This window comes from Salvelinus sp. IW2-2015, linkage group LG13 (assembly GCF_002910315.2).
Source record: "Salvelinus sp. IW2-2015 linkage group LG13, ASM291031v2, whole genome shotgun sequence".
Taxonomy (NCBI): domain Eukaryota; kingdom Metazoa; phylum Chordata; class Actinopteri; order Salmoniformes; family Salmonidae; genus Salvelinus; species Salvelinus sp. IW2-2015.
The window spans coordinates 48,566,652-48,591,060 of record NC_036853.1 but is presented as its reverse complement, the minus strand read 5'-3'; the positions used below and the strand labels follow the sequence as shown (position 1 = coordinate 48,591,060).

Here is a 24,409-nt window from a genome sequence, read left to right as displayed (position 1 = left end):
CCTACACATACAATTATCTGTACGGTCCGTCAGCCAAGCAGTGAATTTCAAACACAGATTCAACCACAAAGACCAGGGAGGTTTTTCAATTTCTCGCAAAGAAGGGCACCTATTGGTAGATGGGTACAAATTTAAAAAAGCAGACATTGAATATCCCTTTGAGCATTGTGAAGTTATTAATTACACTTTGGATGGTGTATCAATACACCCAGTCATACACCAAYATACAGGCGTCATTCCAAACTCAGTTGCCGGAGAGAAAACCGCTCGGGGATGTAAACATGAGGACAATTGTGACTTTAAAATAGTTAGAGTTTAATGGCTGTGATAGGAGAAAACTGAGGATGGACCAACAACATTGTAGTTACTTCACAATACTAACCAAAATTACAGAGCGAAAAGAAGGAATGCTGTACAGAACACAAAATATTCCAAAACATGCATCCTGTTTGCAATAAGGCACTAAAGTAAAACATGTGACAAAGAAATGAACTTTATGTCCTGAATACAAAGCGTTATGTTRGGGGCAAGTCGAACACATCACTGAGTACTACTCTTCATATTTTCAAGCATGGTGGTGGCTGCCACTGCATTAAGTTATGGGTATGCTTGTCATCTGCAAGGACTAGGGAGTTTTTTGGGGGAGGTAAAAATAAACAGAATAGAGCTAAGCACAGGCAAAATTCTAGAGGAAAACCTGATTCAATCTGCTTTCCAACAGACATTGGGAGACAAATTCACCTTTCAGCAGGACAATAACCTAAAACACARGACATTGAATGTTCCTGAGTGGCCTAGTTACAGTTTTGACTTAAATCAGCTTGACAATCTATGGTAATACTTGAAAATGGCTGTCTAGAAATGATCAACAACCAACTTGACAGAGCTTGAAGAATTGTAAAAATAATAATGTGCAAATATTGTACAATCGAGAAGTGCAAAACTTTTAGAGACTTACTCAGAAAGACTCACAGCTATAATCGCTACCAAAGGTGATTCTAACATGTATTGACTAAGGGGTGTGAATAAATTTTCTAAAATGTCTAAAAACACGTTTTCACTTTATCATTATGGGGTATTGTGTGTAGATGGGTGAGGYAAAAAAAATATTGAATCCATTTTGAATTCAGTCTGCAACACACGCAATGTGGAATAAARCAAGGGGTATGAATACTTTCTGAAGGCACTGTATGTAGGTTATATGTATTTCTCCCTTACCTTGCTCCCCCATCTTTAGTCCACTAAGCAGATTAATGCTCTTTGGTCCATCTTCTATTGTCTCCTCTTTGACCATCAGCAGATRKGGCTTCCCATCCTCCATGTCTACTGACTGTAAMAYATACAGAGTGAGAGGATGTTGGATTGAAAGCTGATATGAGCACCCTGCTATGGAACTTCTTCTGATTGGYRAATGAGGGATTGCTATGAGTATTATGCAAACATGTTAGTTGATGTGATACTATCTAAATGTGTGATTTGATTACTTGACACTCTTTAATGGTTTGATAAMTCAAATGCATGGTCCCACACTTAAGACAAAATTAATCAAGACCTGGGCCCGTATCTACAAAGAGCCTGAGTAGAAGTGCTGATCTAGGATCTTTCCATATAATCTTATTTATTATGATCTAAAAGGCTAAACTGATCCTAGATCAGCACTCACGCTGAGAGGCTTTGTGTATACAGGCCCTGACCTAATACCATTCAGACAGTAGTTCACAGTGGGCTCACCTCCGTGAGACTGTGTGTGGTCCTGTGCTGCTCAGCTGGTTCCTCTGMGGGTTCAGGAGGAGGTGTAGTCTGGTTGTCCTCCATGACCATGGTCCCCTCAGGGTTCCCCATGGTCCCCTCAGGGTTCCCCAGACCCTCCTCACACCCCTCCTCCTTCACCAGCAGCACCTCTGGACCCTCCTCCTCCTGGAAGAGAGGTAATACAGATTACACAGACATACACTCCCTCAGGTACATACACACAGAGATAATAAACTAGGGCTGGGAATTGCCAGGSATGTCAAGATACGATATTATCACGATACTTAGGTGCTATGTAATGCGATATGTAACTGTATTGATTTTTTCCCCCATCACTATAATAAACACACTTTCAACATGGAATGTTTACCCATCCCCAATACMTTTSAGTRCTATACCATTTCACCAAGTAAAATTCCTGAACATGCAAATGTACAGTCACCTCAAATTATTGGCACCCTTAATAAATATAAGCAAAAAAGACTGTATAAAATAAATAAATCAAATACTGAGCTTATTATATGCTTATTTTATACTAACAGAATTGCTCAGAGAAAGAGATTTTTTTAACAATAATTATTTTTATTTTTTTTCAAAAAAAGGTAGGCTTCAAAATTATTTCAATACTCCAGCACCCTACCCTTGCGAGGATAACGACACAGCCTTTTTCCAAAATGTTTTATGAGATTGGAGAACACATTGGGAGGGATATTAGATCATTCCTCCATGCATAATCTTTCCAGATCCTTGATATTCTTTGTCTGCGCTTATGGACTGCCCTCTTCAATTAAAAAAACAAGTTTTCAATGAGGTTCAAGCCGGTTGCAAAATGTAGATTTTGTGGTCAATTAACCATTTCTTTGTGGATTTTGATATGTGCTTGGGGTTAGCTTGGGGTTAGTTTCAGGCAACCAGGTTTTTGGCTAAAATGTACTGGTAGTAAAGTGATGCCATTGACCTTAAGATCCCCAGCACCAGTGGAAGCAAAATAGTCCCATAACATTAAATATCTTTCTTGGAAGGCTTAATKAAAACCTTCCCAAGAAGGTACCCACTATCAATCGCTATGGAAAGATACCTAATAAGATAGCACTCTCGGTCGAAAGAGGGGGAGGATGATCGACGTACAGGACAGACCCCTTATGACCACTCATGAAGGACAACCGAACATCTAAACAATTTATCTAGGGTCTACAGATGTGTAAAGATTTTCAAAAACGAGATGGGTCTGAAGATCTATCAGGCAATCGGAACATCACTGGGGGTGGCAATCGGAACATCACTGATGCACCAAGGGATACAGAGAACCAACAGGAAATGGTAGGCACACAACATAGAAGACAATATGTACAAAACAACACAGGAGAGACCAGGAAGGAGCCTGTGAAATAATCAATCAATAACAATTATTTTATAAAGCCATTTTTACATCAGCAGTTGTCACAAAGTGCTATACAGATACCCAGCCTAAAACCCCAATCAATGCAGATGCAGAAGCACAGTAGCTAGGAATAACTCCCTAGGAAGGCTGGAACCTAGGAAGAAACCTAGAGAGGAACTAGGCTCCGAGGGGTAGCCAGTCCTCTTCTGGCTGTGCTGGGTGGAGATTATAAGAGTACATGATCATTAAGGCCCTATCGGTCTTAAGATGGCCTAATGTGTCAGCAAAGAAGGAATGGGACATGTTCGACCGAAACGTGGATCATGTGCTGGAGGTAACACTCGCAGGAGATGTAGGGAAGAATATCTGAGCCATGTCAACTATCATCTGGAGCATAGGGGCTGACAGCTTTGGAAAAAAAGTGAGGAAATCCAAGACGAACATCYAGCCAAGAGAAAACCGGTCTGAAGAATATAACGACCCTAAGACGCGACCTGCGSAGGCTGAAGGCTTTTCACCAAGTAAGGGAGGGAGCGAAACCAGCATCGAAGGACATCTGAGAGAGAGTATTAAGACCTTGTGCCGAGCTGAATACCATTGCAGCGACAGAAAGAGGCGAATGAAGMAGAGGACAGACTTTACCCTTCCAGTATCTATCAAAACCCCCGGGGGACAAAAGATCAGGAAAGCTCAAAGCAACAAAGGAACAGGTGGAGGAGCACCTTCGTGGAGTCCACAGCGACCCCAGGCATGAAAAGGAGCTGGAAMAGATGGCAAAACTCATCAAACCAATGAAGCCACCATCCCCTTTGAGGTGTTGGAACCCAGCTGGCAGGAGATTACTTTATCAAGAAGGCCAGGAGAAGATCAGCACCAAGGCCTAATGGTATTCTGTACAAGGCTGCTGAAAGTGGGATGGAGGAAAAACTATCTTGCAGAAAGTTGCTGAGGGCTGTTTCATTCCAAAAGAAGATAACTCCACAAACATCAAGCAATTCCAAACCATCTCACTCCTCAATGTGGAAGGTAAAATCTTCTTGACTTTGGGCAGAGTTCCAGCTGTCCGGCTGCCTTGAACACACAAGCTTCATCTCAAAGATCGAGGACGCAAAGCGTAACCAAGGAGGCATGGCAGTCCTGTGGCTAGACCTAACCATTGCCTACAGAACCATACCCAACAAGCTGGTGGAAAACACACTCAAGACCATGTACCTGCAAGACTCCAGAAGCTCCTCCAATGCTATTTTGACAACTTCAAGATGCGCTTCACAAGTGGAAAGGCTGAAGGTAGGTATTGTGGCCGGSTGCACTCTCAATCATGTTGATTTCTGCAGCGATGAACCTTCTCGTTAAATCAAAACTCAGACAAGGGGTGCCAGTACCGGCAATGCTCGCGCCGGTCCAGCAGCTCAATGCAGAGCATTCATGGACGATCTAAGTCTGTTCCAGAAGGCTGATGGATTTTGGAGGATCTGGAAGAGCTCATCAAATGGGCCAGAATGGAGTTCAAGTCTGCAAAGTCAAGAAGCCTAGTCCAGAAAAAGATCAGGATCAGAGAAACCATTCCCACCATCAGAGAGAAGCCTGTGAAGAGCCTGGGAAAGTGGTACAGGGCKAATCTCAATGACAAAGATTGTGTGAGATGTTCTTTCAAGCAGACACGTGGATGACATCTCTGGAGAAGAGCGGRCTAACAGGCAAGTTTGAGGCATAGGGCTACCAAAACTGGGTACTTCCTAAACTCCTCTGGCCACTGCTTGTCTATGAAGTAGCTCTTTCAACAGTGGAGGCACTAGAGAAGAAAATTAACCACTTCCTCAGGAGATGGCTGGCGGTCCATCGGCCTATACAGCACAGACAGCAAGCTGTGGCTGCCAATTACATCTGTGGTAGAGGAGTACAAGGCAACAAAAGCACGTCAGGCTATGATGCTGTGGGACAGCCAGGATTAAAGAAAAAGAGGAATAGTGGTGGAATGTATAGCGGATGTTTTACAGGCTCCTGACCAATTCTGCTATTTGGAGTGATATTTTGCGCTGATATTAAAAAAATGTTTTACATAATGTTTTCGCCATCGGATTCTTCGATTTACTCACCCTGGACCAGGCCCTAATCCCCAACACTGGGAAGAGAAAGTGACCGCAATATAGAGGCCAACGTGCAGGCACCCTGATGAAACTACCGTAGCGAATAAATAAACTTCCTCTACCCTCTGTTCTATTGGTGAATGTACAATCACTATCAACGGGACCTGAAGAACTGTAATATCCTATGTTTCTCGTAAACTTGGCTGAATAAGGAAATGGATAATATACATCTAGRTGTTTTTTCTATGCATCAGCAGGACAGAATGGCAGCGTCGGGTAAGCTCAAGGGGGGTGGTGTGTTTCTTTGTTAACAACAGCTGGTGCACAATCTCTAATATTAAGGAAGTCTCAAGGTTCTYCTTGKCTGAGTTAGAATACCTTATGATAAGCTGTAGACCATACTATTTACCAAGAGAGTTGTCTATTCACCACCACAAACAGATGCTAGCACTACGGCCGCAATCAACGAGCTGTATAGGGTCATAAGCAAACAAGAAAATGTTCATCCAGAGGCAGCACTCCTAGTGGCCGGTGATTTTAATGCAGGGAAACTGAAATCTGTCTTACCTCATTTCTACCAGCATGTCACCAGTGCAAGTAGAGGCAAAAAAATAAAACTCTAGATCACCTTTACTCCACACAGAGACGCATATAAAGCTTTCCCTCGGCTCTCCATTTGTCAAATCTGACTATAACTATCCTCCTGAATCCTGCTTACAAGCAAAAACTCACAGGAAGTACCAGTGGATGCTAAGCTACAGGACTGTTTTGCTAGCACAGACTGGAATATGTTCTGGGACCCATCCGATGGCATTGAGAAGTTTACCACATCAGTGATGAGCTGCATTAATAAGTGCATCGACGACATCYTCCTCACAGTGACCGTGCGCATGTACGTACATATCCCCACCAGAAGCCATGGATTACAGGCAACATCTGCACTGAGCTAAAGGCTAGAGTTGACGCTTTCAAGGAGCAGGACACTAACCAAGACGCTTATAAGAAATCCTGCTATGCCCTTCGAACCATCAAAAAGGCAAAGGGTCATTACAGGACTTAGATCAAATCCTACTACATCGGCTCTGACGCTGATCGGATGTGGCAGGGCTTGCAAACTATCACAAATTACAAAGGGAAACKCAGCCGTGAGCTGCCYYGTGACACAAGCCTACTAACCTACCAGACGAGCTAAATGCCTTCTATGCTTGCTTTGAGGAAAGCAACACTGAACCATGCATGAGAGCACCAGCTGTTCCGGACGACTGTGATCATGCTCTCCGTAACCAATGCGAGTAAGACCTTTAAACAGGTTGTTACATTCCTCAGCAAGTAAACCAAATAATGTTGCTCAAACAGATGGGGGAACTAACAGAGTCACTGACCACAACCAAAACGAAACAGGCAGGGTTTTAGGAGGGGTTCTGAAAGACACTCATGGAGGTCTCCACTGACAAGTTGACTAGCAACAACAACGGTAACCTGAAAGAAACCCACCATGAGAGCCCACAAAATTTGCCCAAGAAGAGGCAAACAAAACAAAAACCCACACCAAACTTAAAGACAGGAAGCAAAGAAAAAGTGGTCAAAACAAAATAGGGAAGATCAGAAAAAGGATTGTTTGTCTAGAAATCAAATAGGGAAAGCCAACTGAAGGTGTTAACCCTCCATGTCACTCAAGACAACTGGAGCACTGGGCCAGCCACTCTTAAATATTACCTGGGACAGCACAGGTGAAACACCTTACAACTAATGAGATGAACAAGCCAGCACAGGTGTAATACTAACGAGGTGACACCAATCAGTGCGCCCCACGTGCAAACGTGCTAACGCCCAACCTCGAAATATAAATGGCAAAACCAAAGCCTGTAACAAGGTTAACATTCACAGGGCCGCAGGGCAGATTACCAAGATGCGTATGTTTTGACCAGCTGGCAAGTTTCTTCACTGACATTTTCAGTCTCTCCCTGACCCAGTCTGTAACACCTACCATCAGAACACCATAGTCCCTGTGTCCAAGAACGCCAAGGCAACCTGTCTAAATTAGTATCACCCCGTAAAACTCACTTCTGTAGCCATGAAATGCTTTGAAAGGCTGATCATGGCTCACATCAACACCATCATCCCAGACACCCTGGACCCACTCCAATTCGCATACTGCTGCAATATATCTACAGATGATGCAATCTCTATTGCACTCCACATTGCCCTTTCCCACTTGGACAAAAGGAACACCTACGTGAGAATGCTGTTCATTGACTATAGCTCAGCGTTCAACACCAGGTGAGAATAGGCAACAATACATCCGCCATGCTGACCCTCAACACGGGGGCCCCTCAGGGGTGCGTGCTTAGTACTCTCCTGTACTCCCTTGTTCACCTACGACTGCGTGGCCGTGCATGACTTCAACACCATCATTAGGATTACCGATGACACGACGTGATAGGCCTGATCACCGACGATGATCAGACAGCATAAAGGGAGTTCAGAGACCTGGCAGTCTGGTGCCAGGACAACAACCTCCCCCTCAATGTCAGCAAGGCAAAGGCGCTGACCGTGGACTACAGGAAACGGAGGACCGAGAACCCCATTCACATGCAGAACCCCATTCACATCAACAGGGCTGTAGTGGAGCGGCTCAAGACCTGCAAGTTCCTCTGTGTCCACATCACTAAGGATCTACCATGGTCTAAACACACCAACACAGGCATGAAGAGGGAACGACAACGCCTCTTCCCCTCGGGAGGCTGAAAAGATTTGGCATGGGTCCTCAGATCCTCAAAAAGTTATACAGCTGTACCATGTAGAGCATCTTGACTGGCTGCATCACAGCTTGGTATGGCAACTGCTTGGCATCTGATCGCAAGGCGCTACAGAGGGTATAGTGTACGGCCCAGTACATCACTGGGGCCGAGCTCCCTGCTATCCAGGACCTCTATACCAGACTGTGTCAGAGGAAGGCCAGACATAGACTGTTCTCTCTGCTACTGCACAGCAAGCGGTACCAATGCACCAAGTCTGGAACCAACAGGACCCTGAAAAGCTTCTACCCCCAAGCAATAAGACTGATAAATAGTTAAATGGTTAACCAAATAGCTACCCGGACTATCTGCATTGACCCTTTTTGCACTAACTTTTTTGACTCATCACATACGCTGCTGTTACCGCTTACTATCTGTCACTTTATTCCTAGTTATATGTACATATCTACCTTAATTACCTCGTACCCCTGCACATCGACTCGGTACTGGTACCCCTTGTATATAGAAAAGTTATCATTACTCATTGTGTATCTATTATTACGTGTTTTACTTTTCTATTATTTCTCGATTTTCTTTCCGTCTGCATTGTTGGTAAGGGCCCGTATGTAAGCATTTCACTGTTAGTCCACACCTGTTGTTTAGAAAGCATGTGACAAATAACATTTGATTTGATTTGAGAGGTCTGAACGGAGGTTAGAGATCGAGGTCATAACAGGTCACAAGTGGTCAGCCAGCAGAGCGCTCATAGAGGTGGAGGAACGACTGCAACATACTGACATTGTTTGGTCAGTAAACCAAGGCAGGCTGGGTCTGGGATGCAGAACCTGGCTTGCTCTGTGTACAATGTTTTGCCCACACCAACAAACCTCCAGACGTGGGGGTTGGCAAAAAGCCCAGCAGCACAATATGTGGACAACCGAGCATGTGCTCTCCTCCTGCCAAGCAGGTCTGACCGATGGTTATCGTTCTTTGGTCTAGAGGCACCAAGCAGGTGGTCCTCATCACGCTCACAGTGCCCTGGGAGGAGAGGATGGAGTTGTCGCATGAGTGGAAGCTCAAATACCAGTCCCTCATCCTTGAGAGTCAGCAGAATGGATGGAGAACCTGGAATCTACCAGTTGTGGTCGGCTGCAGGGGCTTCGCAGGCCAATCACTCTGGAGAGCCCTGGGGCTACTTGGCATTGAAGGAGTGGCAAGGAAGAAGCTAGTGGCTGATGTACAGTAAGCAAGCAGGCAGAAGTGGACATCCTGTTGAGTCTGCCTGAAGTGGAATGAGCGGTGTCAGAGCCAAGTAGGCAGTAAGGAAGCAGGGCTYAGTTGAGTGGTGGATCGAGTGGGTAGTTCCAGGATGCTGGTTCTGCCGTCGAGCCCCACTGAGGTGTCGTGGCATACAGCAGTGTAGTCTGTAGTTTAGACTGATGTTTATAGTGTATTCTGTAGTTTAGACTGATGTTTATAGTGTAGTCTGTAGTTTAGACTGATGTTTATAGTGTAGTCTGTAGTTTAGACTGATGTTTATAGTGTAGTCTGTAGTTTAAACTGATATTTATAGTGTAGTCTGTATTTTCTTTTTGCCTGGTATGTACATACTGTATGTGGATTGTGTCATTTGTGTGTCTATACAGTGCCTTCAGAAAGTATTCACACTCCCTTAACTTTGTTCAAAACATTTTGTATTACAGCCTGAATTTAAAATGTATTAAACGTAGATGTTTTGTCACTGGCCTACACACAATTTTGTCACTGGCCTACACACAATACCCCATAATGTCAAAGTGGAATTTTGTTTTTAAATTTTTTTTTTTAAATGAATTGAAAATGAAAAGCTGAAGTGTCTTTAGTCAATAACTATTCAACCCCTTTGTTATGGCAAGCCTAAATAATTTCAGGAGTAAACATTTGCCTAACAAGTCACATAATAGTGTTTAACATGATTTTTGAATGACTACCTTATCTCTGTACCCCACACATACAATTATCTYTAAGGTCCCTCAGTTGAGTAGTAKATTTCAAACACAGATTCAACCACAAAGACCAAGGAGGTTTTCAAATGCCTCACAAAGAAGGTCACTTATTCGTAGATGAGTAAAAAATTTATAAAAGGCAGACATTGAATATCTCTTTGGGCATTTTGAAGTTATTAATTACACTTTGGATGGTGTATCAATAGGCCCAGTCATTACAAAGAAAAAGGCGTCCTTCCAAACTTAGTTGCCACAGAGGAAGAAAACCGCTCAGGGATTTCAATATGAGYCCAATGGTGACTTTAAAACAATCAAGGACGCATGGCAAACAAATGGCAAAAATGAGGAAGTACGAAGGAAAATCTATGAGTAAAGGACAAAATTCTGAACTATTTAGTGGACAGCGCCGCTACATACGTTTACATTTTAGTCAATTAGCAGACGCTCTGGGACTTACAGGAGCAATTAGGGTTAAGTGCCTTGCTCAAGGGCACATCAACAGAGCCTTGTCGGCTCGGMGGTTCAAACCAGCAACCTTTCTGTTACTTGTCCCAACGCTCTAACCACTAGGCTACCTTAAATGGTTTAAATCATGACAAAGAGGTGGGGGTGTTAGTTTCATTTGGAAGCTTATATTTTAATATTTACCACTGTAAAACATATTTAGTATTACATTTTAAACTAATAGGAGAATGGTTAAATTAGCATTATTTAGAGACCCCCCCAAGTTTGACTTTTGTTGCATTTAGGGGAGATAACGTCTCATTCAGGGGAGCTGAGCCCCCCCCCCTGGCTCCCCCCTAACTCGCACCTTGTCGTTCAATGCATGGTTGAGAGCGTACAGCGTKGAGTAGGCCAAGGCTATAGGCTAGCCTATATCAGAAACATTTCTTCTTTCGTTGCACAGGAAAAACATTTCATGCAATTCTACTACACTTTATATGACTGGAGACATAAACATAATCGTTTTAATACTGCTGACACTGACAAACAGATCAATAAAAACGACGTTATCCATATAATAGACCATACGAGAAGGGGAGACACAAATAGAAAATGACGTCCATCTAAACTGGAGGAGGAAATTATTGTCCAAAAATAAATTTAAGTGGCACTGACCCAACAATGATAGTGTGAATATGCGCAGTCATCCGGGATATGGCCGATYCTCTCCGCTGATGCCAATAAGATAGGCTATACTGTTGWTCGCTCAATTAAATMTAGAAMTTTGATAACTAAAAGCAGGGGGAAAACTTTGGTTTTAGAAGTGGGAGAGACATAACTTTTTAAATTAAATTTTCCAGTCAGATAAACACTCCAAACAGCCTACCCGACCGCTCCGAGGCGTCCACATTGTCCTAAWGCACCCTATTGCCTCGTTTTGTATCACATTCCAATGATAAAACTGGGGGGGMGACAAAAATGCACAGTGAAAGTTGCGRCCCGGACTAAAAGACAGATGAGAGTATTTTCATTGCATTCTTTACATCAATAGGCATTTGCTTTCCCCCCAAAAAAATCCCACTTTTTTTTTTCTATATTGCAATATGCCGAGATTCGCAACCCGACAGTCGCAACTCAACAATCATCTACTTAGTATTTGCTGTGCGAGCTGCACAAATTGCTTGCGCTGCCTTTCCTTCTGACTGTAGGCAATAKGATTTAAAACATCTACTAATATTTTTTGAAAGAAGCTWATATTCCTCTGTGGCCAAATCATGCTTTAGCTGCCTATTTTTTATGATTTTATTTATGTATTTCTGTATAGACAGGAGTAGGGTAATTATATAATTTAATGAAATTTACTTGAACACTTTAATTTAAAGCTTAGCTTCGCCTAGCCTTATGGACGCGCCACCTATGTGTAAGGAGGTAACATGATATCTATCATAAGGGAATTACTAGTTATCTCACGAGCTCTGGCAGAGAGTAGCCTATGTGAGCGCTTTAACAGTAGCCTAAACAAACAGTTAAAGTATCCATCACCAATAAATTAATGAACATCCGAGATAATAGGCGGGTTTATGCTGTGAACAACATGCTTTTAGTAGCCTATCAGAATCGCCTACAAAAAAAAAGGTTTGTGATAGGCCTTCAATTAAAAAGGTTATAGCCTACAGTTCACAATAACTGGGGGGAAAAATTACATTTAATCACCAAAATAAAATGAAGAGATAGTAAACTTTCATGATGAAACTTTTGTTTAATCGTTGAAGTGTTGGCTAATGGTTTACTGAAACATAAGGAAGCTATCTGATTTTCAATAGCACCGATGACAAATACCTATTAATTTGATGATATGCGAGAACCTTGCTTAATGGATGGATTTGTTGGACGGGTTGCAAAATAAATCCTCCCATTGCAGGGATCAACTTCCTGTGGCATGCAGTTTTATAGCCTCATGCAGTCGTAGCAGTTTATTATTGCTATTATATTAAACTATTATTACCTTACTATTCAGCTAGTTCAAATACTTCAAGCTATAGTCAAAACCAACTACTGGAAGAAAAAAAAATATTACGTGCACACAAATTATTTGGACAATAATATTGAGTGGAGTCGTTTTTATTAGCGGGAAGACGTTTAACAAATGTCTTCAAATGTAAACAAAAGTGTCACAATAGATAGCGGCATATTTATCAATCGGGGCATTTGAAGCTGAACAGAGATCTTCATGCCTTCTGCCAAACCAGGTCTGATATCGCAAAGAAGATTCGTCCTGTCCCTTTGGGGATTTATATAATTAAACAATATTTTAGTGACTGCAGATTACCGGTGTGGAGCTGTTTTTACCCACCAATAATCTGTGTTCTATTCACCATTGTGCATGCCCTTGGGGACAGTCTGTTCGATTACAGCCAAAAGCTGTTTTGTGGGGTTTGTAGTGAGTCTCCTATAGAATGTCTGATCAATCAGTTGCCTGAGTACATCAGTCTTATAGACTGTGTAGTCGTGTACAGTTACAGCGCTGACAAAAAAATCAATAAAAAAATCAACTCAATTACGCTCTGCTCCTTGATCGCCCACATACATGCTCTGGCATGCATGCTTTAGGCTATCAAATAACTTGTCAATCATATCAATTAACAGAAACAGTGAATGAATGGTTGCAGCAACCATTACATGGTCTGACAAAGTTGATAACAAATTAAGGCCTAATGAGACAAAATAACAATTCTCTCGTTTGAATGACTTAGTATCTCATTTGAATGACTTACCATCTCTTTTATGCGACTTTAACTAAGTCATTCAAACATGATACTAAGTTGTTAGAACAAGACACTAAGTTGTTTCAACAAGACACTAAGTTGTTTGAACAAGATACTAAGTCGTTCAAATCAGATAATTCCAAGAGTCAAATTTTTATAATTTTTTTCACCTTGGGTTTCAGGGCTTCTGTAATTCCTGTACATGCAAATGTATTTGGCGAATAAAGGTGATTCTGATTCGGAGTGCCTTGAAGGAGGAAGGAGTAGCGATTGCGGTGCCTGTAAGGTGAGCCGGCAGCAATGACCCCATCATATTATCATGGTTATAAAGCGCTGTCGGTGTATGCAGAATAGGTTAAGATCTGATGTAATATATACTAAAGAGAGTCTCAATGAAAGTCTTAATGAAAAGTCCCATTTTGTGTTAATTTTCTTCCCAGTTTATCACATTATCATGSCGATTGAGATGTGTCTGTGTGGTTTTCATATGGTGTATTTAAAACTTGTTTGTTAAAATAATAAAGTAGTTAAATGGAAYTAATGAAATAGACATTTGTGAACATTATATTGCCTACAGAGTACAAACACAATATGTAACAGACTTTTTAGGCWTCTATATGCCTTATAAATCACACAATGCCTGGAWGCAATATTCTACGCAGGAATGTTCAACACTGAAATCTGTTACTCTCGTTATTCCTAATGCATCTCTGGATATTTTTATGCTGACAACAATGAAAATMKATCTTTCTCTTTAATGCAGCGTTTTATCTAAACATCAGAAGCTATCGACTGGAATGGTTACTTTCTATGTTACAGAGTGGAATGTTTTTTCTGCTCGTGTATTCTAAGGTAGTTACTCTCTGAATGGCCTCTCTCCCGTGTGGACATTCAGGTGCATCTTCAGATGGTGCTGGTGGGAGAACCTCTTCTCACACTGGGGGCAGCTGTAGGGTTTCTCCCCTGTGTGGACCCTCTGGTGCCTCTTTAGGTGGCCAGCCTGGGCAAAGRGCATTTGACATTGGGTACAGCTGAAGGGTTTCTCCCCTGTGTGGACCCTCTGGTGCCTCTTCAGGTTGCCGGACTGGGCAAAGCGCATATGACACTGGGTACAGCTGAAAGATTTCACCCCTGTGTGGACCCTCTTGTGGATCTCTGCCTTCTGGGGGCAGCTGAAGCCTTTGTTACAGAACATGCAGAGGAACCGTTTCTCTTTACTATTGTCTGATGTGGCTCCCCCTCCCTGAGCCTGGGCTCTAGCKCTGTCGTCTGAGTTCAATACCTGATCGAAAAGGACACCGCTGTGTGAATCGGAAGGCCTCATCGACGTGGACACTYGGTTGCGATTCCTGACCGCCTGTAAAGGGGAGRGGGTCATGARATTTGGATTTGTCTCTAAGCTTTCCCTGTAATCTAAGAAATATCTGCCTTGTGAGTGTTGTTCTCCTAAGTGAGTCTCGTCTACATTCCATGTCAGAGGAGCATCGCCCTCCACTTTCACAGTCACCTCATCTATAACCTCCCCTTGCTTATCTAGGCAACCTTCAGAGTGTACACTACTACTGTACCAGTTCCAGTCCCCTCTAGACAGATCAGTTTGTCTCTCTAAACCCATCTCTGTAGGGTAAGAAGAAGACAGATCATTGCCGGTCTCTAACGCSTCATCTGAGTRCCGATAGGAATAAACCTTCCTCAAACTCGGAATACCGTAAAGTAAATACTCTGAGCCGGGAGCAGTAGGACAGCCCAGCCTTTCCTGCCCCAGTCTCTCTGGATCTGACCTGTTATCAGATCCTGTGTGTAAGAGCCTTTGTGTTACAGCTAAAGTCTCCGTGTCTGTCTGTGACTTGAGGACGGCGTTCAGCGTTCCACTGACCTCCGTGATGCTGCGTCCGGTCCTGGTCTGAGGCGCTGCACCGGTGGCGAGGTCCTCGGTGGCTACAGGGGATGCCACTRCAGCCACTGCTCCAGTCTGGATGTCTCTGCTGTGCTGTGGGTCCTCCTCTCCTTCAGACCTCTCCAGCTTGACCCCAGGACCTGCAGCCTCTGCATCTGRAGACTTAAACAAGAAGAGACAAAGTTATTATCGGTACATGAGTTGAATTGGATAACAATGCCGTAGGGAAGTCTCACAAGCTCCCCTATGGCTGATAAATAAGGATGTAYATGTAAGCAAATTAATAGCTGAAGGGAGCCTTTCTGAAATAAAATGGGCCACATCGGATGTACTGTCACTTAATGTTATACTATGACACAAACCTCTATCACAATAARGTGCTGGGTTGAGGTTCCACTCCCCTCATCAACAGTGATGGGTTGGTCATCTCTCCATGTYTTGTGTCCCYCTGGCTTCACAAAGCTCCTGTGGCCTCCGGTGAGATGTCCTTCACCTAAGAGAGCGATTGAYTGAAAGGGGATGGTTAAGTTATATTGTACACTATTGACAATYTCTACAATTGACAAGGATGTAAGGTAACACTTGTCCTAATGTCTTGATATACTATTTATTGTTCCATGCATCACATTATTTTAGTTGAGTATGAACATATTTGGAAAGAATATGATAGTTTCTTTGTGCAAGAAGTTGTTCTTAACTGACCTGCTTGGTAAAACAAAGATCAAATAAATTGTGCAAGATAGCTAAGTAATCAGGGGAAGTATTGTTGCATCCTGTAGCTACCCTGGATTTATAAGCGTGGATAGACTGCCACTTGAGCATGCTTTTAGGGCAGTCGATTTCCGCGGGACTACGGGCCAGAAGGTTGATGGTTCGTGCCGCACTCCCTGCCTGTTTCATTYCACTGGTGTCAGAAGTGATCTGAGTTGGACCTTGCATCCACAACAGTGRGTGTACATGACTGGCGAGCGCGTGCACCACTACTCCTCTTGCCTACAGTACCAGTCAAAAGTTTGGACACACCTACTCGTTCAAGATTTTTCTTTATTTTTACTATTTTCTACATTGTAGAATAATAGTGAAGACATCAAAACTATGAAATAACACTTATGGAATCATGTAGATCACCTTTATCTCTGCTACCTCACACACATACAATAATTCTTGTAAGTCCCTCTAACGTGATAGCTAAATTTCAGTAACATCACAGATTCCATACCACGAACGCCACCTGTCAAAGAGGTTGCAAACATGCCCACAAAAGCGAAGGTCTACGATTCTGTCAGATCTAAGTAAAAAATTTATGTAAGAGCCTAAGAACATTGAATATCGCTTGGCATTTTGAATTATGTGACATTGCTACACACACGGTTTATCTAACTCAGCTCCTAGTCAGTGATCATAAGTAGAGAGAAGGCGCCTTCTAACTTGAGTTGCCACAGAGACATGTAAATAACCCGCTCAGGATTCTAAATATACCAATATGTAGAACTTTAAATACAATCATAGTGACGCATGAAGAAAAATCTAAAATCGCATAAGAATATAGAAAATATCGCGAAGAAATTACTTCATTATGTGAGAAGAATGGACATAAATGCTGTAGCTATTTAGTAGGGAACAAACGCCGGTGACACAGCATTATTCGACCTCACAATTAGTCCCAATTACAATGATCGCTTGAGGAAACATTACAGAGCAATTAAGCTTAATCAAGTGCCTTGCCAAATACGGTACACATCAACAGAGCCTATGTCGCGCATCGTCTGTTCAAACAAACAACCTTTCTGTTACTTGTCCAACGCTCAACCACTTAGAGCCCTACCTAAATGGATACATCATGAACAAAGAGTTTTGGGTTTAGGTTATCATTGAAGCTTATATTTTTAGATATTTACCACGCGCAAGAAGCATATTAACTATTACATTAAAACTAAATGAGGTTAGAATGGTTAAATTAGCATACTACGACACACCCCCCAAGTTTGACTTTGTGCTATTGTTATGTGGAGCTATACGGTCTCATTCAGGGAGCTTCAGCCCATCCCCCGCGTGGGTTTAGTCCCCCACCGTCCATGGCTGTCTCCTAACCGCCACCTTTGTCTTCCTCCATCTGACAATGGTTGAGGCTGAACAGGCGTGTAATGAGTAATGGCGCCCACAGGCCCATAGACTAGTCCGGAATATCATGTTTAAACCATCTTCTCTTTCGTTCTCCCACAGAGAAAAACAGGGTTTGCGATTGCTATAAGTTTCCTCCCTAGACACTTATATTGATCTGAGACATAAACATAATCGTCTCTAAATATATGCTTCCCCGACTCACGGGAACAACAGAGTCAGAGTAAAAACGACGTTAATGCCATATAATAAGAACCATACGAAAAGGGAGATCACTATAATCATATATGACGTATTCCATCTAAAGCTGATGGAGGAAAATTGTCCAAAAATAAATGTAAAGTGGCAACTGACCCCAACAAGATAGTTTATAATATCGCAAGTCATCTCGTAAATTATGGCGAGATACTCTTCCCGCTGATCAACAAGATAGGCTATACTTTCGATCGCTCATCTAAATATAGAATTTGATAACATAAAAGCAGGGGAAAAACTTGATTAGAGAAACGTGAGAGAGAAGACAAAATCTTTTTAAACTTCTAAATTCTTCCACATCAGTATACAAATCAACACAGCGAACAAGACCTCGAACCGAGCAAGCATACGAGCGTTCCACATTAGTCACTAAAATGAGCACTGCCTGAATGCCTGCGTTATTGTACTCATTCAATTCACAAATGATAAAACCGGGGGGGAGAACAAATATCATGCAAAATGAATAATTGCGCCCCGCACTAAATAGAACAAGATCTAGGAGTGAACTTAATGTCATACATCCTATTCTATGCAATCAAAAGGCAATTTTGTGCTTTCTCCACCCAAAAATAATTCCACCACTTTGTTTTTCTATAAGTCTGCTAATATGCCGAGCTGTCCGCAAACACGAACATAACGCAACCCTTCTCAAGCAATAACATTCGACTTAGTCGTTGACTGATGCGAGCTGCCTACATAATTTCGGCTTGCGCTTCGCACCTTAACCCACTTTATCATGACTGATACGTTAATAGAGATGAAAACCATCTACTCATCCATTTTTGAAAGAAAGCAATATAAATCCCTCTGTGCTCAAATCATGCACTATTACGCCTCTCTAGATTATTAAACTGAATTTTATTCATATTATTTCGGTAATAGACTCTAATTATGGGATATATACCATATAATTAAGTGAATTATTATCACTATGAACCACTAATTAAGCATGCGTAGCGTTATCGCCCTAGCCGTATTATGTGACGTCGCCACCCTATCTAGTAAGGAAGTTAACATGATATCATATCTTACCAAGGCAATTAAGTAAGTGGTATATACCCCTACACTCCTCAACAAAAATAAAATAAAAAGCCCCCCCCCCCTCCCTGAGCCCCCCCGCCCAAAAAAAAAAAGATAAAATTATAGCCTTATGTGAGCGCTGTTGTAAGCTCTAAACAAAATCAGTTACAAGAAGTATCCCTATACACACTCAAAATTAATAATGAGAACATCGGACCATACTCAGTCCGGGTATAGCTGTAACCAACATGTCTTTGCATGAGTTACATAAATCCAGAATCGCCGTAAAAAAAAAAAAGCTTGGTGATAGACCCTTCATATTATAAGAAAGGTGTGTGTATTAAGCCGACAGTCAACAATAGAGTGAGGGGAAAATTACATTGTTAATCACAACCCCAAATAAATACAAATGAAGAGGATAATTAGTAAGCATTTCAAGATTGCTAAATCATCTTTGTGTTCAATCGCTTGAAGGCGGCTACATGAGGTTTACTGAAACATACTACGAAAGCATATCTGATATTTCAAGTGAAGCAACGCCGAATACAGATATTGAACTATCTAATTTGATATATGCGGAGTATAACCCTGTCGAATTGTGATGGCTAAAATTAGTTGAACGCGGCTAGCAAAATAAATCCTCCCAGAGTGCAGAGAATCAAACTCCTGTGCATGCAGGTTTTATACTAGCCTTGTCCATGACAGTCTGTAGACAGTCTAAATGAGTTGCTAAATTATAAACTATTATGTACCATACTTAATTCAGCTATCAAACATCTTCAAGCATAGTAACCCCAACTACTGAATAGAAAAAAAATATACCGTGCCTATCATCATAAGTATTGACAATACATCATGTAGTCGACGTCGTTTTTATCTATTAGCTGGGAAGACTAGTTTAAGCAAAAATACTCTTCAAATGTAAAACAAAATGTGTCACAATAGATACCGCGCAGTATTCTATCAAATCGGCGGGCAATTTGAACTTGAACCAGAGATCTTCATGCAGCCTTCTTGCCAAAGAGTCCAAGGTCTGAAATCTGAAAAGAAAGATTCGTTCCTGTCTCCAGTTGGGTGACTGCTATAGATTAAATAAACAATATTTAGTACTGCAGATTACCGGTTGGAGCGTGTTTTTCCCCACACCAATAATCGTGTGCTATCACCATTGTGGCATCCTTGGGACAAGTCTGTTCGATACAGCCAAAAGCTGTTTTGTGGGTTTGGTAGTGAGTCTCCTATAGAATGTCTGGATCAATCAGTTTGCCTGAGTACATCAGTCTTAAGAAGACTGTGTAGTCGTGTACAGTTACAGCGCTGACAAAAAAAATAAAAAAATCAACTCAATTACGCTCTGCTCCTTGATCGCCCACAATACTTGCTCTGGCATGCATGCTTTAGGCTATCAAAGTAACTTGTCAAGTCATACATCAATTAACAGAAACAGTGAATGAATGGTTGCAGCAACATACATGGTCTGAACAAAGTTGATAACAAATTAAGGCCTAATGAGACAAAATAACAACTCCTCGTTTGAATACTTAGTATCTCCATTGAATGACTTACCAACTCTTTTATGCGACTTTAACTAAGTCATTCAAACATGATACTAAGTTGTGTAGAACAATGACACTAAGTGTCAAGATAATTTGAACAAGATACTAAAGTCGTTCAAATAGATAATTCCATAGAAGTCAATTTTTATATTTCTTTCAACCTTGGGTTTCAGGGCTTCTGTAACTCCTGTACATGCAAATGTATTTGGCGAATAAAGGTGATTCTGATCGGAGCCTTGAGAGGGAAGGATAGGCGATGCGGTCCTTAAGGTGAGCCGGCAGCAATGACACCCATCATCATATATATGTTATAGAAGCGCTGTCGTGTTCAGAATATAAGAAGATAATAATATTACTTCTAAAGAGAGTCTCAATGAAAGTCTTAATGAAAAGTCCATTTTGTGTTAATTTCTCCCAGTTTATCAACATTTAATCATGCCATTGAGATTGTCTTGTGTGGTTTCATATGGTGTATTAAAACTTGTTGTTAAATAAATAAAGTAGTCAAAATGAAGAAATGAAATAATAGACATTTGTGAACCATTATATTGCCTACAGAGTACAAACACAATATTAACAGACTTTTAGGCTCTATATGCCTTATAAATCACACACATGCCTGGATGCAATATTCTAGCGCAGGAATGTCAAACACTGAAATCTGTTACTCACGTGTATTCCATAATGCACATCTCGGATAATTTTATCAACTGACAATAAGATAATCTTCCTTCTAATGCAGCGTTTATATTATAAACAATCAGAAGCTATCGACTGGAATGGTTACTTTCTATGTTACAGAGTGGAATGTTTTTTTCTGCTCGGTATTCTAAGGTAGTTACTCTCTGAATGGCCTCTCCCGTTGGACATTCAGGTGCACTTCAGATGGTGCTGGTGGGAGAACCTCTTCCATAACTGTGGGGCAGCTGTAGGTTTTCCTCCCTGTGTGACGCCTCTGGGCCTCTTAGGTGGCCAGCCTGGGCAAAGCGCATTTGACATTGGGTAACAGCTAATGGTTTCTCCCTGTGTGGACCCCTGTGTGCCTCTTCAGTTGCCGGACTGGGCAAAGCGCATATGACACTGGGACAGCTGAAGAGATTCACCGCTGTGTGAAACCCTCTTGTGGATCTCGACTCTGGGAGCTGAAGCCTTTGTAACAGAACATGACAGACGAACCGTTTATCGTTTACTATTGTCTGATGTGGCTCCCCCTCCGAGCCTGGCTCTAGCAGCTGGATCGTCTGAGTTTCAAAATACTCTGATCAAAGAAAAAGGACACCGCTAGTGGGAATCGTGATAGCCTCATCGCACTGTGATCACCTATGTGCGTTTCTGACCGCCTGTAAAGGGGAGTGGTCATGATATTTGATTTGTCCTCCTAAGCCATTCCTCTGGTAATTCTAAGTAAATATCTGCCTGTGGGTTTGTTCTCGCTAAGTGAGTCTCGTCTACATTCCATGTCAGGAGAGCATCGCCCTGCCACTTTCACAGTCCACCTCATCCTATACACCTCCCCTTGCTTATCTAGGCAACCTTCTAAGTGTACACTACTACTGTAACTCAGTTCCAGTCACCCTCTAGACAGAATCATTTGTTCTCTAACGCCATCTATCTGTAGGGCTAAAGAGAAAGACAGATCAATGTGCCGTCTCTCAACGCCTCATCTAGCTCGAAATAGAATGAGAACCCGTTCCTCAAAAACGTGGATACCGTAAGATAAAATACTTGAGCCGGAGCAGTAAGAACCAAGCCGCAGCCTTTCCTGCCTCTCATCTACTCTGGATCGACCTTTTATCAGATCCCTGTGCGTAAGAGCCTTTGTGTTAACAAGCTAGACAGGTCTCGGTGTCTGTCTGTGTGAGGCTTGAGGACGGCGTTCAGCGTTCCACTTGACACCTGTGGCATGCCGCGTCCGAGTCACCTGGCTGACGAGGCCCGTGCAACGTGGCGAGGTCCTCGGTGGGCTACGAGGGGTGCACATTCAGCCACGCTCCAAGTCTGGAATGTCCTGCTTGCGTGGGGTCCTCAGCTCTTCCTTCAGACCTCTCCTGACGCTTTGACCCCAAGGACCTGCATTGCCTCTGATCTGCAGACTTAAACAAGAAGAGACAAAGTTATATCGGTACATGAGTTAATTGGATAACATTGCCTTTTGTATGGGAATGTCTTCACAAGCTCTAAGCCCTAAGCGTTTTTTCAAGTAGGAACTAAAGGATTTTAGATCTCATGTTAAGCAAACTGTCTATTTAGCTGGAGACTGAGGCCTTTCGAATAAAAGTATGTTGGCCACACACGATTGTTATCGTCCGTGTTAATATTATCTGCCTTATGAGCATCCAATACCTCTATTACTTAATAACTATGTTGATTGGGTTGGATGTCCAGCTCCCTCCTCAACAGATGATTGTTTGGGTCATCTCTCCATTGATTATGATGCCCCTGGCTTATCATTAATGTCTGTGCTCCGTGATTATCCTTCACCTAATGAAGCGATTGAATGATAATGTTGGATAGGGGATGGTTTAGTTTTAGTAGTATCATCTATGATTACTAATATTACTACAATTAACAGTGTTACAGTAACACTGTCTAATGTCATTGATATACTATTTTATGTTACCATCACATCGAGCATGTTGTTTGGATATTTAGAGATTTATAGTAAACATCTTTTCGTAAGTAAGACATGATTAGAGTTTGTCTGTTGTGCAATTGAGAATTTTGTTATCTTAACTGTACGTTCTGCTTTGCCTCTAATATAACAGGAGATTCTAATTAATTAAGTTATGTTGCAAGATTAGCTAAGTATAGTCTTCATTTAGTGAGAGTGAATTATGTTAGCGAATTTCCTGTACTATCCTGTGAGTTTTTAGCACTAGCGTGGATTACACTGCCTATCTATATGTAGTCATCAATGTTTAAACGCTTGTGATATTTAGATGTAGTGAATGTGCAGTCGAATTCCCGCCGCGGGATCTATCGGTACCAAAAAGTGAATAGTATGTGTTTCGGGTGATGAGCAATTCCATATTGCCGAAAAACTTTTGAAATAAAATGATTTCAACTGAATTTAATGATAATAATATCACTTCCGCGCCTTTGTTTTTCTTATCATCTGGTGATCAAAGTTAATGCTGAGTGGATTACCTTAGCTGTTGTCTCTACCTTTACCTATCAAAACAGTTGTTATTGTTACATTGAAAACTGGCGAGATCTCGCATGAGCGGTCGACCTACATAGCTCCCTTTTATAGCCCTTACATCCAGTTAACAATTTGGAACAACCTAACTCGTACAAAGATGTCCTTTTTTTCTTCTCAGCTAATATTTTACCTATATATCATACACTTGTTAGAGATAATATGAAAATACCTCAAAAAACTATGAAAAACAGCTGGTAGATCAAATTGGTATAACCAAAAAATTTCTTTTTTTTTTTGGTTTTGTTAAAAGCAAATCTAATAATTTTTAATCTTCAAATGCCACCTATGCTTGATGACAGCGTGCACACTGATTGGCACTTCTCTCACCAGCTTCAATGAGGTATAACCTGAAATCCATTTTCAATTAAACTAGGTTGTGCTCTTGTTAAAGTTCATCGTTGTGGAAATTAGTTTCTTCTTATATTGCATTAAGCCAATTCAGTTGTGTTGTGTACAAGTGTAGTGTTGTATACTATGACAGTATAGTCCCTATTTTGGTAAAATATAATCGACAGGTCCAGTCATTACTTTATAGAACATGGGGTGTCAAACTTCATCCACGGAGGGCCAGTGTTCTGTCAGTTTTGGTTTTCTCTTTCAATAAGACCCAACATAACACAGGTGTGGGGAAGTTCCTAACTATTAGGATGTTAATCATCTGAATCAAGTACACAGGCACCGGAGCGAAAACCTCGCAGACACTCGGCCCGTATACAGTGTTCCGTGGAATTATTTGACACCTTGCTTTTAAGGACATGGAAAGTCAGTCCAACATCCGGAAGAATTTCAAGAACTTTGACACTTTCCTGTCAAGTGCAGTCTACAAAAACTATCATAATAACGCTAGTATGAAGACTGCCTCTCTAACATAGGACCTCGGCTACAGGAAGCTGAAACCGCCCCAGGTACTTTTTCCGTCGCAGAGTAAAGTTCATAGAGTTACATGCCCAGAATGCAGCCAAATATTAAATTCTCATTCAGAGTGTCAATATAACAGATCTACATCTCAACATCAACCGTTCAGTAGGAGACTTACGTGTAATCAGGCCTTTCTATTGGTCGATTTATGTCTGCAAAGGAATACTCAACTACTATAAGTGACACCCACAAAGAAGAAGAAACTTGCTGGCCAGAGAAGACACTTAATTAGCAATGGAACAAGACCGGTGTAATCTCTTCTCTTGGTCTGGATAGTTGATTTTTGGT

General features: G+C 41.8%; 1 protein-coding gene across 1 annotated transcript in view; it reads right to left on the bottom strand.

The window, feature by feature from the left end:
* The window catches only part of LOC111971309 (uncharacterized), a 34,794-nt gene that overhangs the window by 5,790 nt on the left and 4,595 nt on the right, over positions 1-24,409 (bottom strand). Inside the window, exons 4-7 of the mRNA XM_070446022.1 lie at positions 15,412-15,542; positions 15,029-15,211; positions 1,732-1,917; positions 1,219-1,330 (exon numbers count right to left, since the gene is read on the bottom strand). Coding sequence (XP_070302123.1) covers positions 1,219-1,330; positions 1,732-1,917; positions 15,029-15,211; positions 15,412-15,542 — 612 coding nt within the window. The remainder of the gene's footprint in view (positions 1-1,218; positions 1,331-1,731; positions 1,918-15,028; positions 15,212-15,411; positions 15,543-24,409) is intronic.